Raw genomic sequence first — 17,289 nt, forward strand, 5'->3', positions numbered from 1 at the left:
CTGTTACGATAGAAACTGTAATATATTAGAATGAGCGCATTTATATAAACCTGTGGTTTGAAGCTGCACTACTGTCAGATATAATCAACACGTCTTGACCAGTCAGAATCTAGAATTAAACAGTTAGCCACTGTGGTCTGAATCTACATTAGCATTCCAACATTCCTGCATTAGCAGACAGCTGCTTGTGAATACACACACTCCCCTGTGAGTGCCAAATTGGCTGTTTGGCATCAGGAGCTCTGCAGGAGCTTTAAAAATGTCCAAGGTGAAATCCCTAGTAACAGAGACATAAGGTGAACGTTAGCATTTGGTTCTCTAAAGGTTCTAATCTTTAGAAAACCAAATGCTAACGTTCACCTTACGTTGCAGAGCTGAGGGATGATCAGTGCGAGTGTGATGAGTTTCTATAGCATACAGGCTATATGACAGCAAAAGCTTATCAAAGATAAAAACATTGTTGATGACAGTTGAGTTAATGGAGTTTCAGGTGATTTTAAAGACAGGAAATAAAAATTTCCAGCAAATATACATGAACGTCTTGTCATTTATGTTGGTTATTGTACTTGGTTAAATTTTTAGGGGGCACAGTGGTGTAGTGGTTATCATTGTCGCCTCACGGTTAGAAAATTCTGGGTTCGAGCCCAGTGGCCAACGGGGGGCCTCTCTGTATGGAGTTTGCATGTTCTCCCCGTGTCTGTGTGGGTTTCCTCCAGGTGCTCTGGTTTCCCCCACAGTCCAAAGACATGCAGTTAGTTTAAGTGGCTGCTTTAAATTGTCCATAGATGTGTGTGAGTGTGCAGAAAGGAACCAGCCACCCTACTGCTGCAATTCTGGCCAAGTCAACCAAACATGGTTCGCCTCAAGCCTGGATCAGGTTTGGCAGGAATGACAATGAGGTAAATGTTTACTTAGACAACTATAGATTGAGTTATTTATCTACCTTGTTTTGTAATCTTCTATTTTCTCAATAAATGCACTATGGGGAGACTGAGGGAAACGGTATTTCAACGCACTGTATATTTGTATATGGACGTATCGATAATAAAGCTCTCTTGAATTTTGAATTTAGAGAGGGGGAAATCAGTTGATGATTAGGAAATGTGTGTTGGTCATTTTTATACGTAAGGGTAAAGCCAATATCAGGTGTTGTATTTTCATTATCCAGTTTTAACTGCAGCACTGCACTGTAGAGCAAATGTTTATTTCTAGTTTAATTAAACAGATTAATTATAAACTCTACTACATTCCCATTTCAATGAACAATCCTCCTTCTCCTTCTCCTCCTTATTTACAACCCCGATTCCAAAAAAGTTGGGACAAAGTACAAATTGTAAATAAAAACGGAATGCAATAACTTACAAATCTCAAAAACTGACATTGTATTCACAATAGAATATAGACAACATATCAAATGTCGAAAGTGAGACATTTTGAAATTTCATGCCAAATATTGGCTCATTTGAAATTTCATGACAGCAACACATCTCAAAAAAGTTGGGACAGCGGCAATAAGAGGCTGGAAAAGTTAAAGGTACAAAAAAGGAACAGCTGGAGGACCAAATTGCAACTCATTAAGTCAATTGCCAATAGGTCATTAACATGACTGGGTATAAAAAGAGCATCTTGGAGTGGCAGCGGCTCTCAGAAGTAAAGATGGGAAGAGGATCACCAATCCCCCTAATTCTGCGCCGACAAATAGTATCAAGAGCAATATCAGAAAGGAGTTCGACGGTGTTAAATTGCAAAGAGTTTGAACATATCATCATCTACAGTGCATAATATCATCAAAAGATTCAGAGAATCTGGAAGAATCTCTGTGCGTAAGGGTCAAGGCCGGAAAACCATACTGGGTGCCCGTGATCTTCGGGCCCTTAGACGGCACTGCATCACATACAGGCATGCTTCTGTATTAGAAATCACAAAATGGGCTCAGGAATATTTCCAGAGAACATTATCTGTGAACACAACTCATCGTGCCATCCGCCGTTGCCAGCTAAAACTCTATAGTTCAAAGAAGAAGCCGTATCTAAACATGATCCAGAAGCGCATACGTCTTCTCTGGGCCAAGGCTCATTTAAAATGGACTGTGGCAAAGTGGAAAACTGTTCTGTGGTCAGACGAATCAAAATTTGAAGTTCTTTATGGAAATCAGGGACGCCGTGTCATTCGGACTAAAGAGGAGAAGGATGACCCAAGTTGTTATCAGCGCTCAGTTCAGAAACCTGCATCTCTGATGGCATGGGGTTGCATTAGTGCGTGTGGCGTGGGCAGCTTACACATCTGGAAAGACACCATCAATGCTGAAAGGTATATCCAGGTTCTAGAGCAACATATGCTCCCATCCAAACGACGTCTCTTTCAGGGAAGACCTTGCATTTTCCAACATGACAATGCCAAACCACATACTGCATCAATTACAGCATCATGGCTGCGTAGAAGAAGGTTCCGGGTACTGAACTGGCCAGCCTGCAGTCCAGATCTTTCACTCATAGAAAACATTTGGCGCATCATAAAACGGAAGATACGACAAAAAAGACTTAAGACAGTTGAGCAACTAGAATCCTACATTAGACAAGAATGGGTTAACATTCCTATCCCTAAACTTGAGCAACTTGTCTCCTCAGTCCCCAGACGTTTACAGACTGTTGTAAAGAGAAAAGGGGATGTCTCACAGTGGTAAACATGGCCTTGTCCCAACTTTTTTGAGATGTGTTGTTGCCATGAAATTTAAAATCACCTAATTTTTCTCTTTAAATGATACATTTTCTCAGTTTAAACATTTGATATGTCATCTATGTTCTATTCTGAATAAAATATGGAATTTTGAAACTTCCACATCATTGCATTCCGTTTTTATTTACAATTTGTACTTTGTCCCAACTTTTTTGGAATCAAGGTTGTACTGCACTGGATTAACCACAATTTGGTCCAATATTATGAAACTGTAAATAAATATAAATGAAATCCCGCAGAACTGAAGGGACATCCATGTTGTTCTGTCAGCTGAATGTGATTCTCATTTCCGTCCTCACCTCACTTTCATCTATTACATTTTTCTAGCACCTTCTCCTTGCCTTCTCTCAGTTCCCCGCAGGTGCTCGTGAAAAGAAGCAATATAATTTACCTTTTTAACTTTTTATAAAAAAAAAACACCAACTCTGTTTCAGTAGGAACAGATGTAAGATTTTACAAAAGCACAGTACAAAGCAAGAATGGAGACAAAACCATCCTAATCATGTCAAACAGGAGCTAGAATTAATCAGGGGACGTGTCCTGGGCAGGGCTAATTGGTGATGTTTGAAAATATCTTTTTCTTTGCGTCACTGATAATTGACCAAACTGCACAAAGGGTTCATTTACACACTAATGGTAAATCTCAGCTAATCTTGCTACCCGTCAAGATGCTGATCTCCCGATGGGAATAACAACTGCAGGTCAGAGTGATCTGACAAGAGGATCAAGCTCTGATCATGACAATCACAGTGCTATTCCTCATTAACAGCTTCTGCATGATTCCCAGCTGTTGTATGCGATTATTATTTACTGACTGCGGATGCTGAGGGCGGCTAAGGCGTCTCTATGGTAACGGAAGCTGAGAGATGCAGATGGAGGGATTAGAAATGAGGGTGGAGAGAAAGGAAAAAGGAAAACAGAGAAGTGATGTGGGAAGCCCGGATTTAATGTAGGACTGGAGAAAGAAACGCTGTGCTGTAGCTTATACACTCCATCTGACACATTTTCCTGATTTGCTTTCTTGGTTAAGTTTTTAGAAATGTTTCAACATAAATTATTAAGATTTGAATCTTGTGAACATGATTGATCTATCGCAAGGGGTTTTAGGAATTCAGCACTCAGGATTCAGAAGACATTCATAAGGGAAAAAGAATTTAATAAATGTGGGAAAAGTGGCAGTCAGGCGACTTTCACATCTCTGCAGCAGTTTTCTCTTCTAATCTATTGCTCATATTCCTCTATAACAGCTGACAGATTTTAATTCTTGATGTAAATTTCAGGTCTTGGGTCTCAGGGGTTGTTCACTTTATAAATTAAGGGTTGTTTCATGTTTATTAATTAGTTAATATCTCTTGCTTGGTTTAAGTTCATCCGCTCACTGAAAGCCTCAAAAGAAAAAGGAAAAGTGAAATTACTGTATGACCATTCTTCAATACAAGCTATAAAAATATCAAATAAATAAAATGAGACACAAAAAACCCTCCATGGTGCACCGTTAGAGTAAAATTATCAGCAAATGATCAGGGTAGTGTTGATTGTGTTCCTATAACAGCACAACCCCAAGTGTTTTATTCCTCTTACACCACAGGAATTATTAAAGAATGGCACATTATCCCTGTTCTCACTTGCATTATAGCAGCTATAAACAGTCGTTCCCTGACCAGCCTCAGTTTTCTCGCAGTGTTACAAAGCATTGACACTGGAGACTCTTTCCATAAATGTTAAATAAACAACTCTTTCTGGAGAAAAAAAAAAACTTCCCCATATTAATGATTATGCATGTTTTTTAATTCTTTAATGTGGAGCTGTTACTATAGAAACAATAACATATAAGAATGATTACATTAATATAAATTTGTTGTACATTCTAAACATTCCACAATTCAATAGCACTGTGGTATAACCTCAGCATTATTTTCAAGAAGGTGTAATTAACTTGCAGACTGCAGTCAGTAATTAAAGTACACCTCATGTATAAGTGACATGTATGCGTGGTAATTAACTGGCATCTCAGTTTTTTTGTGTGTTGCATGTTGGTTTTTCAAGATCAAACTCAATGTATGATTTTAGTCATGGAAGAATGACACTTCGTGCATGAACAAACAGCTTTCAGTCAGGAATCATGAGACGGGAAAAGAGCGAATGAGACAAACAGGAAGAGACATCCGAAGTTAGCAATTAACGACAACAGAGAGCTCTTAATGAAGTGTCCTATTGAGTAAGCTGTGAGTCAGTGTTAATTAGACTCTGCCTTGTTGAATATCTGCTCAGTCAGAGCTTTTTTGGACACAAAACAAGTAGAGTTTCTATTCCAGTCAGCATTTTCTCTGATTCCTGTCTTCCCATCATCCTGCATCCAGAGTCGGACCTACAAGGCATTGTGTGTGTGTGTGTGTGTGTGTGTGTGTGTGTGTGTGTGTGTGTGTGTGTGTGTGTAAATAATCCTACGGTTCTTGTTTTGTAAGGTATGTGCTGTTTTGATTATGAAACTCCATGAGCTAACATTAAGAATCCACCAGTTCGACTCACACCATCCAACTAACTCACTTATTTGAGTCAGTGCAGAAATATTGAGTTCCAATCTCTATGAATACAGAATGCAGACAGCAAGATTTCCTACACAGTGTAAATGTGAGGGGGTAATTGTATCACTCATTATCCAGATATCAGTAATCAGATACGGCTCCTAATCACATGCTAATACAAAAATGCAACGTTTAAATGGACTCTGCACTCACATTTGTGTGAATCTCTCTCTCTCCCCCTCTTTCTCTTTCCTCCCCTCTCTTTTTCTCTCTAGATAAAGTGGATGATGAGTTGGAGATGACCATGGTGTGTCATCGGCCTGAAGGACTTGATCAACTGGAAGCGCAAACGAATTTCACCAAGCAAGAGCTTCAAGTACTCTACCGGGGCTTTAAAAATGTATGTCCGGCCACTCACTATTCCTTTGCTCACATATAAAGTGATTAGTATACGCAGTATAGTGCATTATGATGAACTGGCTATCTGTCTGATTGCTAGACTGTGTTCATTTAGTAGAATGCTGTTAAGTTGGAACGTAAAATGGAGCAGTAATGATCAGGGCTGTAACCAGGATCAAAATTTTTGTAAAATGCTCCATACAGAAAATAATAATAATAAAGGGGGCATGTAAACTTTCTATATTTGACCTAAAACTGATGAACGTCAGATAAAGGACACTAGAAATCAGAACAGGAATATGCTTCAGTGATAATATGCTTCAGGTAATATCAAATCTCAGCATCATCTAGATGAGTTTTAACCCTGTAAAGTGTGAGCCAGTTGAAGATAAACTGGCATGGGTGTTGGTGCCAGATGGACAGGTTTGAGTATTTCAGAAACTGCTGATCTCCTGAGGTTTTCACACAGAACAGTCTCTAGAGTTCACACAATATGGTGCAAAAACCAAAAAACACTGAGTGAGCGACAGTTCTACGGGTGGAAACGTCTTGTTGATAAGAGAGGTCAGAGGAAAATGACCAGATTGGTTTGAGCTGTCAGGAAGGATATAGTAACTCATATAATCACTCTTGACAACTATGGTGAGCAGAAAAGCATCTCAGCATGCAACAGCAGAAGAACACATTGAGTTCCACTCCTGCAGCCAAGAACAGGAATCTTAGAATCAAGAACAAGTTCCTATTAAAGTGGCTGGTGAGTGTAAATAACTAGGCATGTAACAAGCCCATGTTAGCAAATTCATAAAAAAAGTTTATAGACTCGGGCGGCACGGTGGTGTAGTGGTTAGCGCTGTCGCCTCACAGCAAGAAGGTCCTGGGTTCGAGCCCCGGGGCTGGCGAGGGCCTTTCTGTGTGGAGTTTGCATGTTCTCCCCGTGTCCGCGTGGGTTTTCTCCGGGTGCTCCGGTTTCCCCCACAGTCCAAAGACATGCAGGTTAGGTGAACTGGTGACTCTAAATTGGCCGTAGGTGTGAATGTGAGTGTGAATGGTTGTCTGTGTCTATGTGTCAGCCCTGTGATGACCTGGCGACTTGTCCAGGGTGTACCCCGCCTTTCGCCCATAGTGAGCTGGGATAGGCTCCAGCTTGCCTGCGACCCTGTAGAAGGATAAAGCGGCTAGAGATAATGAGATGGGATGAGAAGTTTATAGACTCTTGTTAGCTTTCTGAGCTAGATATCTAGATTGTTTCACATCAGATCACCAGTAAAAACTGTACTTCTGTGTTTTTCTTTGACAAATGAGCAGCGATCCTTCTCCCTCATGTTGCAAATCCATTTGCTACAGCCTATAGTAAGACACCTGGGGCGTCATACAGTGGGGCAAAAAAGTATTTAGTCAGCCACCAATTGTGCAAGTTCTCCCACTTAAAAAGATGAGAGAGGCCTGTAATTTTCATCATAGGTACACTTCAACTATGAGAGACAGAATGGGGGGAAAGAATCCAGGAAATCACATTGTAGGATTTTTAATGAATTAATTGGTAAATTCCTCGGTAAAATAAGTATTTGGTCACCTACAAACAAGCAAGATTTCTGGCTCTCACAGACCTGTAACAACTTCTTTAAGAGGCTCCTCTGTCCTCCACTCGTTACCTGTATTAATGGCACCTGTTTGAACTCGTCATCAGTATAAAAGACACCTGTCCACAACCTCAAACAGTCACACTCCAAACTCCACTATGGCCAAGACCAAAGAGCTGTCAAAGGACACCAGAAACAAAATTGTAGACCTGCACCAGGCTGGGAAGACTGAATCTGCAATAGGTAAGCAGCTTGGTGTGAAGAAATCAACTGTGGGAGCAATTATTAGAAAATGGAAGACATACAAGACCACTGATAATCTCCCTCGATCTGGGGCTCCACGCAAGATCTCACCCCGTGGGGTCAAAATGATCACAAGAACGGTGAGCAAAAATCCCAGAACCACACAGGGGTACCTAGTGAATGACCTGCAGAGAGCTGGGACCAAAGTAACAAAGGCTACCATCAGTAACACACTACGCCACCAGAGACTCAAATCCTGCAGTGCCAGACGTGTCCCCCTGCTTAAGCTAGTACATGTCCAGGCCCGTCTGAAGTTTGCTAGAGAGCATTTGGATGATCCAGAAGAGGATTGGGAGAATGTCATTTGGTCAGATGAAACCAAAATAGAACTTTTTGGTAAAAACTCAACTTGTTGTGTTTGGAGGAGAAAGAATGCTGAGTTGCATCCAAAGAACACCATACCTACTGTGAAGCATGGGGGTGGAAACATCATGCTTTGGGGCTGTTTTTCTGCAAAGGGACCAGGACGACTGATCCGTGTAAAAGAAAGAATGCATGAGGCCATGTATCGTGAGATTTTGAGTGAAAACCTCCTTCCAATTCAAGGGCATTGAAGATGAAATGTGGCTGGGTCTTTCAGCATGACAATGATCCCAAACACACTGCCCGGGCAACGAAGGAGTGGCTTCGTAAGAAGCATTTCAAGGTCCTGGAGTGGCCTAGCCAGTCTCCAGATCTCAACCCCATAGAAAATCTTTGGAGGGAGTTGAAAGTCCGTGTTGCCCAGCGACAGCCCCAAAACATCACTGCTCTAGAGGAGATCTGCATGGAGGAATGGGCCAAAATACCAGCAACAGTGTGTGAAAACCTTGTGAAGACTTACAGAAAACGTTTGACCTCTGTCATTGCCAACAAAGGGTATATAACAAAGTATTGAGATGAACTTTTGTTATTGACCAAATACTTATTTTCCACCATAATTTGCAAATAAATTCTTTAAAAATCAGACAATGTGATTTTCTGGATTTTTTTTTTCTCATTTTGTCTCTCATCGTTGAGGTATACCTATGATGAAAATTACAGGCCTCTCTCATCTTTTTGAGTGGGAGAACTTGCACAATTGGTGACTGACTAAATACTTTTTTGCCCCACTGTATGTCATAACGCTAAGCAATTACATGCTAAAATCCACACACCCACACACACATACCCACACAAACATGAATGTTTGCCAACACAAGTATGAAAAGACACATCTCTTATTTCACTGTGCTTCCTCAGGAGTGCCCAAGTGGCGTAGTGAACGAGGAGACATTTAAACACATCTACGCTCAGTTCTTCCCTCATGGAGGTACAGCATCTCTTCACTCTTTACACTGATAATTAAGTTGGTGCATCTCAAAAACCCCTTGTGTTTGAATTCTTATGAGAAATTATTATAATTCACAGCCATTGAGAAAAGGTAAAAGAACTTAAAGGACTCATGGCATGGTGGTTTGTTGATGCTTTAAATGGGATCATGGAGGTTTCCGGATGTTATATCCGCAGCCTTTCTCGAAATGAACCCTCGGAACATAGATATAGCCTCCTGGAAGAAAGCCCCATTTCAGCCCTTTTCCCAGTGCGTTGTTTTGCTAATGAGAAGCATGGAGGTGGGGAAGGGTAGAGGGTGGGGGTGTGCCATGGGGAGAGGGGCTGCCGTCTGCCTCCCAAGCCGGCCAAGAGCGCTCCTCGTCGGGCACGGCCAGGCGGGCGAATGCCCTGGTCCATCCGCCCTGTCTAAAAAAATGGTACAACTCGAGCCCATGGTAAAACTGGGACTTTGTCGGTTTTTTTCCAGCCTGAGGCCCATGGTAAAACTGAGCAGTTTTACCATGGAGGAGTGGGGACTTTGCTGTTTCCTCCCCCCAACTCGCCCCTGGGAGAACCGCTGCCTCCACGGGCGGCCGGTGCCGCTGGAGGGCCACCCGCGCGACCTCGGCTCCCGACAAAAGATTGGATCTAGGGCTGACTTTCAATGGATCGCAGCGATGGAGCTGCTCTGCCACTCACGACACCCCGGCCCAGAATCAGGGAAAAATACCGCGCGCTGACGTCATTAAGGTGCGACGCGAGGAAATAAAATAAATTCAACAAATGTTTGGGTTTTTACTGAACAAACAAACAAATAAAATGAACGAGTGACTTAAAAAAAGAATATGGGTGTCTCTGTAAAAACTGTTTTGATTGGCTATTATAACAGAGGTAGTGCAGAGTACCTGGCTAACTGCAGGAAGCGGTTAGCTGCACAGCTAATGTAGCCATTGCAAACGCACCGATTTTAAAACACGGCAAAACGACTTAACAGTTATACACTTACTTGTTCAGTGTTTGTGGCTGATGCGGCAGGGATGCTTAGTACGGACCCAGGCTTCAGTGACAGTTGATGTGCAAAACCTGCCCTGTACTGTCCCAAGTTGTGGAAACATTCATCAGGAAAATGCTTCCGACAAACATACACCGTCTTAAGGCCAATTTATGCTGACAACGCAGTCCTCGCAGACGGTGTCGCAGATAGCGTCTGCGTAGCCCCCCCACCTTCGCAGATGCTCTGCGCGCACCTCCCAAAAATTGTGACCACCGCAGAAGCCTCGCAGACAGCGTCGCAGACAAGAAGGCTCTGATTGCTCCACTCTACATCCGCTGTACAAGCACTTCCGCTTCCCTACTTTCCCGGTTTGTTTGTTTTCACGACCGCCATTTTTAAAAACACGAGCGAAGATGGAGCAGCACGAAGAGCGGTTGATCGAGGAAGTGAGGAAGTATGTACATCTATACAACTCCAGTTCTAGTCATCATAAGTAACTGGAGGATAAACACTCCACTAACCACACCCACCAACTACTCCTAGCGATTTCGCGACTTCGTGCCCCCTTGAGTTGTAGCGGTGAATAACATTGCGCACGCCTATTACTCCCCACTCAACGATAAATTACAACTGTCTGCGAAAAGCTGTCTCTGAAAGCCTTGTCGCAAGAGCATGCAGAGGCCTTTAGGTAGACTTGACGGCGTATTACTGAAGTAAATAAAATTAAGCCACTGCGTCTTCAGGGGCTCTCCCGTCGGCAGTAAAAACAGACTCTTTTCTGTGTTGTCACATCCATGTACAGCACAATTTCCATGTTTCGCTCGCTTAGGTGATGCCATGTTGTTGTGTCCTCTATGGTCTCCTCACTACAACTGGGTGGGCAATCCATACGGTGGGTGGGAATCCAGGGGGGGGGGCATGGGGATCATCTCCCTTGCTGACGTAGTAAAGGGAAGAGTTTATCAACGCGCCGTTTTGACGCGCCATTCTCAAATGTTGGCATAGTTTGGTTTACACATTATGAAATTTCTAGCCACTGGGGTGACTTAAGAAGGTCAGAGGAACTCATTTTAACGTTAAAAAACCTCAGAAAGTGAAAATTTCATGCCATGGGACCTTTAAACATGTCTCCCAGTAGATTCCATATAAATGGGACATGTTTGTGATATTTATGACTTCAGAATTAGAACATTTATGAGTTCTTATGCAGTGCTTACATTTCTTAGTATTGCTCTGGAAGCTTAGCAGTTGGCGCTAAATATGACTGCGGGGGGGAGGTTTCTTAGTAAAATGGTGATATTCCTACAGTAAACGCTGACCATTTTTAAGGTAAATTCTGTTTGGTTTGGTTTTTCCCTGATGTAAAGATTGTTTCTAAGGAAAATTGTGATTTTCCTGAGGCAAATATTTCCTTTTGTGAGGTAAAAGTTGATGTTGCTGAGGGGATTGTGATGTTCCTGAGATAATTTATAATTTTTCTGAGGTAAAAGTTGATGTCCCTGATGTAAATGTTGCTTTTTCTGAGGTAAATGTTGATGTTTCTGAGGGGACTGTGATTTTCCTGAAACGAGGAAACTTGCTGAGGAAAAATGGTGACGTTCTTGAGGGAAATCTTCATTCTACTATGGTTTTTACTTCGGTAAATGTTGATGTTTCTGAGGTAAAGGTTGATGGCCCTGATGTAAATGTTGCTTTTTCTAAAGTAAATGTTCCTCATGATGGAAATGGTGACATTCTTGAGGTAAATGCTGATGTTCCTGAGGTAAATGTTGATGTTTTTGAGGGGACTGTGATTTTCCTGAAATGAATTATAACTTTCCTGAGGTAAAAGTTGATGTCCTTGATGTAATTGTTGCTTTTTCTGAGGTAAATGTTCTTGCTGAGGGAAATGGTGACATTCTTGAGGTAAATATTGATTCTACTAAGGTAAATGGTGCTTTTTCTAAAGTAAATGCTGATGTTCCTGAGGTAAATGTTGATGTTTCTGAGGGGACTGTGATTTTCCTGAAACAAATTATAACTTTCCTGAGGTGAAAGTTGATCTCCTTGATGTAATTGTTGCTTTTTCTGAGGTAAATGTTCTTGCTGAGGGAAATGGTGACATTCTTGAGGTAAATTTTTATTTCTACTAAGGTAAATGATGCTTTTTCTAAAGTAAATATTGATGTTTCTGAGGTAAAAGATGATGGCCCCTGATGTAAATGTTGCTTTTCTGAGGTAAATGTTATTCCTGAGGGAAATGGTGACATTCTTGAGGTAAATGTTGATGTTCCTGAGGTAAATGTTGATGTCCCTCATGTAAATGTTGCTTTTTCTGAGGTAAATGTTCCTCATGAGGGAAATGTTGACATTCTTATGGTAAATGCTGATGTTTCTGATGTAAATGTTGATGTTCCTGAGGTACATGATGTTCCTGAGGTAAATGTAAATTTCTAAATGTAAATATTGTTTTTCTTTGTCTGTATAAAAGACTGACCCGATAGCTTGCTAAATTATTATCCCTGTTTGGTAACTATATTTCCTGGCTACCTAGCATGTGTGTCTTCAGAGCTTTATTCACAATTTCATTTGAGCACAGAAATAATTATGCAACAGCAAACTTTGCTCAGCAGCTTATTAGCAAACTGTACAAGTCTGACTGAAGTCATGGGGATGCAAATATATATGATGCTATTTTGCACAATTTTTGGTGTGCTACATTTGTTATTTGTTAACTCACTGCTCAAATTTCTTAGAGCTAGTTAGTACCTCAAGACTCCCATCATCCTTTCCTTGATTCCAGATGCCACCACGTATGCACACTACCTGTTTAATGCGTTTGACACTACGAATAATGGCTCCATAAAGTTTGAGGTAAAAAGACACATTCGCTACTTAATATTTGATATTTACATTTATGTAATTTGTTTCTGATTTAAACTATAATATATGGTCTCTATTAGGAGTTTGTGATGGGTCTGTCCATTCTCCTAAGGGGATCAGTCCAGGAGAAACTGGAGTGGACTTTTCATCTGTACGACATCAATCGAGATGGATTCATCAGCAAAGAAGTGCGTGACAAAGTTCCATTTCCATCAGTATTGTTTATGTCATACTTAAGATCAGGATAAAGAAATTTGAACTGTATTACAATAGAATTGAAAAATAACTTTCATTTTAAATGGTTTCTTCTTGAATGGCTAATTCTGATTGGTCATTAGGTAAAAGATAAATGTATATTTTTCTCATCTCATCTCATTATCTCTAGCCGCTTTATCCTTCTACAGGGTCGCAGGCAAGCTGGAGCCTATCCCAGCTGACTACGGGCGAAAGGCGGGGTACACCCTGGACAAGTCGCCAGGTCATCACAGGGCTGACACATAGACACAGACAACCATTCACACTCACATTCACACCTACGGTCAATTTAGAGTCACCAGTTAACCTAACCTGCATGTCTTTGGACTGTGGGGGAAACCGGAGCACCCGGAGGAAACCCACGCGGACACAGGAAGAACATGCAAACTCCACACAGAAAGGCCCTCGCCGGCCACGGGGCTCGAACCCAGACCTTCTTGCTGTGAGGCGACAGCGTTAACCACTACACCACCGTGCCGCCCAGCATAATTTGTGATGTCACAAAATATTCTCCATAGTTTTGAACCATGACTGACATCTCATCTCATCTCATTATCTGTAGCCGCTTTTATCCTGTTCTACAGGGTCGCAGGCAAGCTGGAGCCTATCCCAGCTGACTATGGGCGAAAGGCGGGGTACACCCTGGACAAGTCGCCAGGTCATCACAGGGCTGACACATACGGTAGACACAGACAACCATTCACACTCACATTCACACCTACGGTCAATTTAGAGTCACCAGTTAACCTAACCTGCATGTCTTTGGACTGTGGGGGAAACCGGAGCACCCGGAGGAAACCCACGCGGACACGGGGAGAACATGCAAACTCCGCACAGAAAGGCCCTCGCCGGCCACGGGGCTCGAACCCGGACCTTCTTGCTGTGAGGCGACAGCGCGAACCACTACACCACCTTGCCGCCCCATGACTGACATGTAAATTAATAAATGATAATTAATTTTAAAAAAAATAGCCTCAATGAGGCTGTAGCTCATACCAGCCAAGATGCCCATAAAATCATAAATATGACAGGTGGTACCGTACCACCATCTTGAGAACTTTTATGCACACCCACCTGGGGAACATTGTATGTGAGTTTGATTGAAATCCAATCAGTCCTATAGGAGGAGTAGCGATTTTTGTAAATTGTGGACGGACAACAGACATATGACGGATGACGCATGATTGCACAAGTTCATCTGGCCTGGCCTCTGGCTTCTGAACCAAATCAAGACAGGAGCAGGGACATTAGCTATGTTAGTAGTTAACTAACTAGCAAGCTAACTTCATGATTGAGAACTTATTGAGATATGATAGATTGGAAAATAACATGTGGCCAATTTTTCCCTGCTTTTAAATCAGGAGATGACAGAGATTGTGCAGGCGATCTATGATATGATGGGGAAGTACACATATCCTGCTCTGAAAGGAGATGTTCCCAAGCAGCATGTAGATGCTTTCTTCCAGGTCTGTACAGTATAAATCAATCACGATGATACTGTAATAAACACTACAAAATAAATACTAATTGCTGCACGAACACTGTTACTTTCTGATTTCACAGAAAATGGACAAGAACAAAGATGGTGTTGTGACGTTGGAAGAGTTTATCCTCGCATGCCAAGAAGTAGGTACCAGTTCTCTCCAGCATCCTGAAGCCCACAGTGATGAAACACTCTCCATTAAACACCACCAAACCTTGCTGTAAACTTAAACAATGTTCTCCACCATCCATATTTGGGTTGCCAGTTCCTTTATTGGATTTTATGAAACAAAACACAAGCATTACACTGATGAATGTTGCTGTTTGGTGGTGAATGGTGGTGTTAGATGGTGAATGTTGGTGTTTGGCACTTGATGGAAAATAATCATGGTGGAAATGTAATGACTCCAATTTTTACTGAATTATATTTATTCTATATCATCACTGTATTTCTTTTTTGTTTCCACTTAGGATGAAACCATGATGAGGTCCATGCAGCTCTTTGAAAACGTGATGTAAAAAATACAAGCACAGAGAGACCTAGAGAGAGTATGTGTGAAAAACAAAGACATAGAAACAGAGGAAAATAAAATATTAAAAATATGCACATGCTTTCTGAAATGTTTACATTTGTGAAGTGTGAGCATAGCTTATGTGTCTGGATGATCAACACTCTCACTCTCAATGCAAACTAATTAGCTCCAAGCTAACACTATCACAGTGAGCAGCCAATTAAGATTATGTTCTTTATCAAACATTGAATGAAGGCTGATGATGAAATGGACACTGTGGACTCCCTCCTTCCCTGAGAAAGAGAAGGATACCGAGCATACGAACCCCTACTTCTCTCTGCAGCTCTACAACTTAGCTATATGCTAAAAAAGTGGGCACTTCAAACTTAGTGGAAAGTTTATTTCTTAATGCTCAGAATCCTAGCGCTGCTTCTCACCTTATAAACTCTGCAAACTGCTACAAATCGACAAGAAATGTGAACATTCAGGCTTTTGGAGCGCTGACTCATGGACGCCATCTACCGGTGAAGGACCTGAACTGCATCTAAAACAAAGTGACTTACAGTTTGCTGAAAGTTTTGCATGTTTTAACCTTCAGTTCCTTGAATGTTGGCTGATTTCATGTAAAATGCAGGCCTGATATCTTGATTTATGCATTAAATGGTTAAATGTTTTATTTATTACAGTTGGAATCTGTAACTTTTTTATGTCTTGCCTTGTGTATTTATGGCATTGCTTATGGTTAATCCTATTTGTCTTCAGTTTGTGCTGTTATGTGTCTGTCCTCACACTGACCTCATACAATTCATGATAAATCTGTGTGTGTGTGTGTGTGTGTGTGTGTGTGTGTGTGTGTGTGTGTGTGTGAATCTGTTACAATTGCCCAACTTCACCTAGTGACAATCCAGCTCAATATTTTTTCATTCATTGTCTTAGTCGACAAAGAAAATATGCATCTTAAATTATTTAATTTGTGTTCATAGATCATAAGGGACAGACAGATCTGAAGAACCTTCTAATGCTGTATAATGCTCCTTCTTACTCAGACATTGGAATTAAAACTTTGTCTTTCAAACCAGATTTAAAACAATCTCTCTGTTCATTCATTATGTTCATCACATCCACTGGCTTCATGGGTTTAACAACAGGGCTGGGGTTTCATCATCATCCTTTTAAATTTTATTTTTTTTAATTGTTTTAAGATGTCAGGGGTGTTGTTTCTTTGTATGTATTTTTGTCATGAATGTTTTTTTTTTTTTAAATCTCACAATCTCATGATAAGAGGTACTCCATCAGTAAGCTCCTTATTTAGCCAGTTAGGGAAAGACAATGAAGGCTGGTTTAATAAATGTGTTTTTATATTTGTAATATCAGATATTATTGGGGAAAGGAGACTGGGTGCTACAGGCAAATTATTTTGCTAATTGGTTAAAAAAAAAACTATTCAAGACTAGTGACATAGTGGTAGTGTAGTGGTTAGCACTGTTGCCTCACAGCAAGGAGGTTCTAGGTTTGAGCCCAGAGGCCGACAGGGGCCTTTCTGTGTGGAGTGTGCATGTTTTCCCCATGTCTGTGTGGGTTTCCTCTGGGTGCTCCGGTTTCCCCCACAGTTCAAAGACAAGTGGTTGGGTTAACATGGGGCAGCCTTGGCCTGAGGTTGGGCTGAAGTGCCCTTAAGCAAGGGCATCTAACCCACAACTGCTCCCCGGGCGCTGTAGCATAGCTGCCCACAGCTCTGTGTGTGTGCGCGTGTGTGTGTGCTTGTTCACTGCTTCAGATGGGTTAAATCCACATGTTAAATTTCACTGCCCTGTGATGACCTGGCGACTTGTCCAGGGTGTACCCCGCCTTTCGCTCGTAGTCAGCTGGGATAGGCTCCAGCTTGCCTGCGACCCTGTAGAACAGGATAAAGCGGCTAGAGATAATGAGATGAGATGAGATGAAATTTCACTGTGTAGTTCAGTCTGTGCTTGAATGTCTGTGTGACAAGTAAAGGCTTCTTGGCTTGGCTCGTTTATGGGATATGTAGTTTTTAGAGTGGCGTTATAAGTAACGAACCAAGTAACAACAAGAATAATAAGAATTTCGTGATCCACATACAAAAAAATGTAAATCACAAAAATATTTACGTATATTCTTTTTTCAAGAAAAATTATGCAAAACTTATTTTTCAAGTAAAATAAAATTCTGAATAACATAAACGGAATCATGGTGCGTTCATGTGCTTTGGGAATTATGGTAAATACCAAACGCCGACATGGAAAAAGCACACATGAATGCCCCCTCTTGTGGTATTTTCCACTGGGCAACTCGTAGAAAATTTTGATACACGAGTTGCCGAGATGAGA

General features: G+C 41.4%; 1 protein-coding gene across 4 annotated transcripts in view; it reads left to right on the forward strand.

Annotated features, from left to right (window-relative positions):
• kcnip1b (Kv channel interacting protein 1 b) overlaps nt 1-14,948 on the forward strand; it is a 31,838-nt gene extending 16,890 nt beyond the window's left edge. For 3 of the 4 annotated variants that reach the window (XM_060909278.1, XM_060909281.1, XM_060909280.1), the window contains exons 2-8: nt 5,537-5,661; nt 8,765-8,834; nt 12,613-12,683; nt 12,773-12,880; nt 14,309-14,413; nt 14,511-14,573; nt 14,901-14,948. In XM_060909278.1, the coding sequence (XP_060765261.1) occupies nt 5,537-5,661; nt 8,765-8,834; nt 12,613-12,683; nt 12,773-12,880; nt 14,309-14,413; nt 14,511-14,573; nt 14,901-14,948 (590 nt within the window). Of the gene's footprint in view, nt 1-1,916; nt 1,951-5,534; nt 5,662-8,764; nt 8,835-12,612; nt 12,684-12,772; nt 12,881-14,308; nt 14,414-14,510; nt 14,574-14,900 lie in introns of all 4 variants that reach the window. The other variant, XM_060909279.1, reaches the window with a different exon arrangement.
• Nucleotides 14,949-17,289: the final 2,341 nt, after the last annotated feature.

Source organism: Neoarius graeffei, chromosome 25 (genome assembly GCF_027579695.1).
Source record: "Neoarius graeffei isolate fNeoGra1 chromosome 25, fNeoGra1.pri, whole genome shotgun sequence".
Lineage (NCBI taxonomy): Eukaryota > Metazoa > Chordata > Actinopteri > Siluriformes > Ariidae > Neoarius > Neoarius graeffei.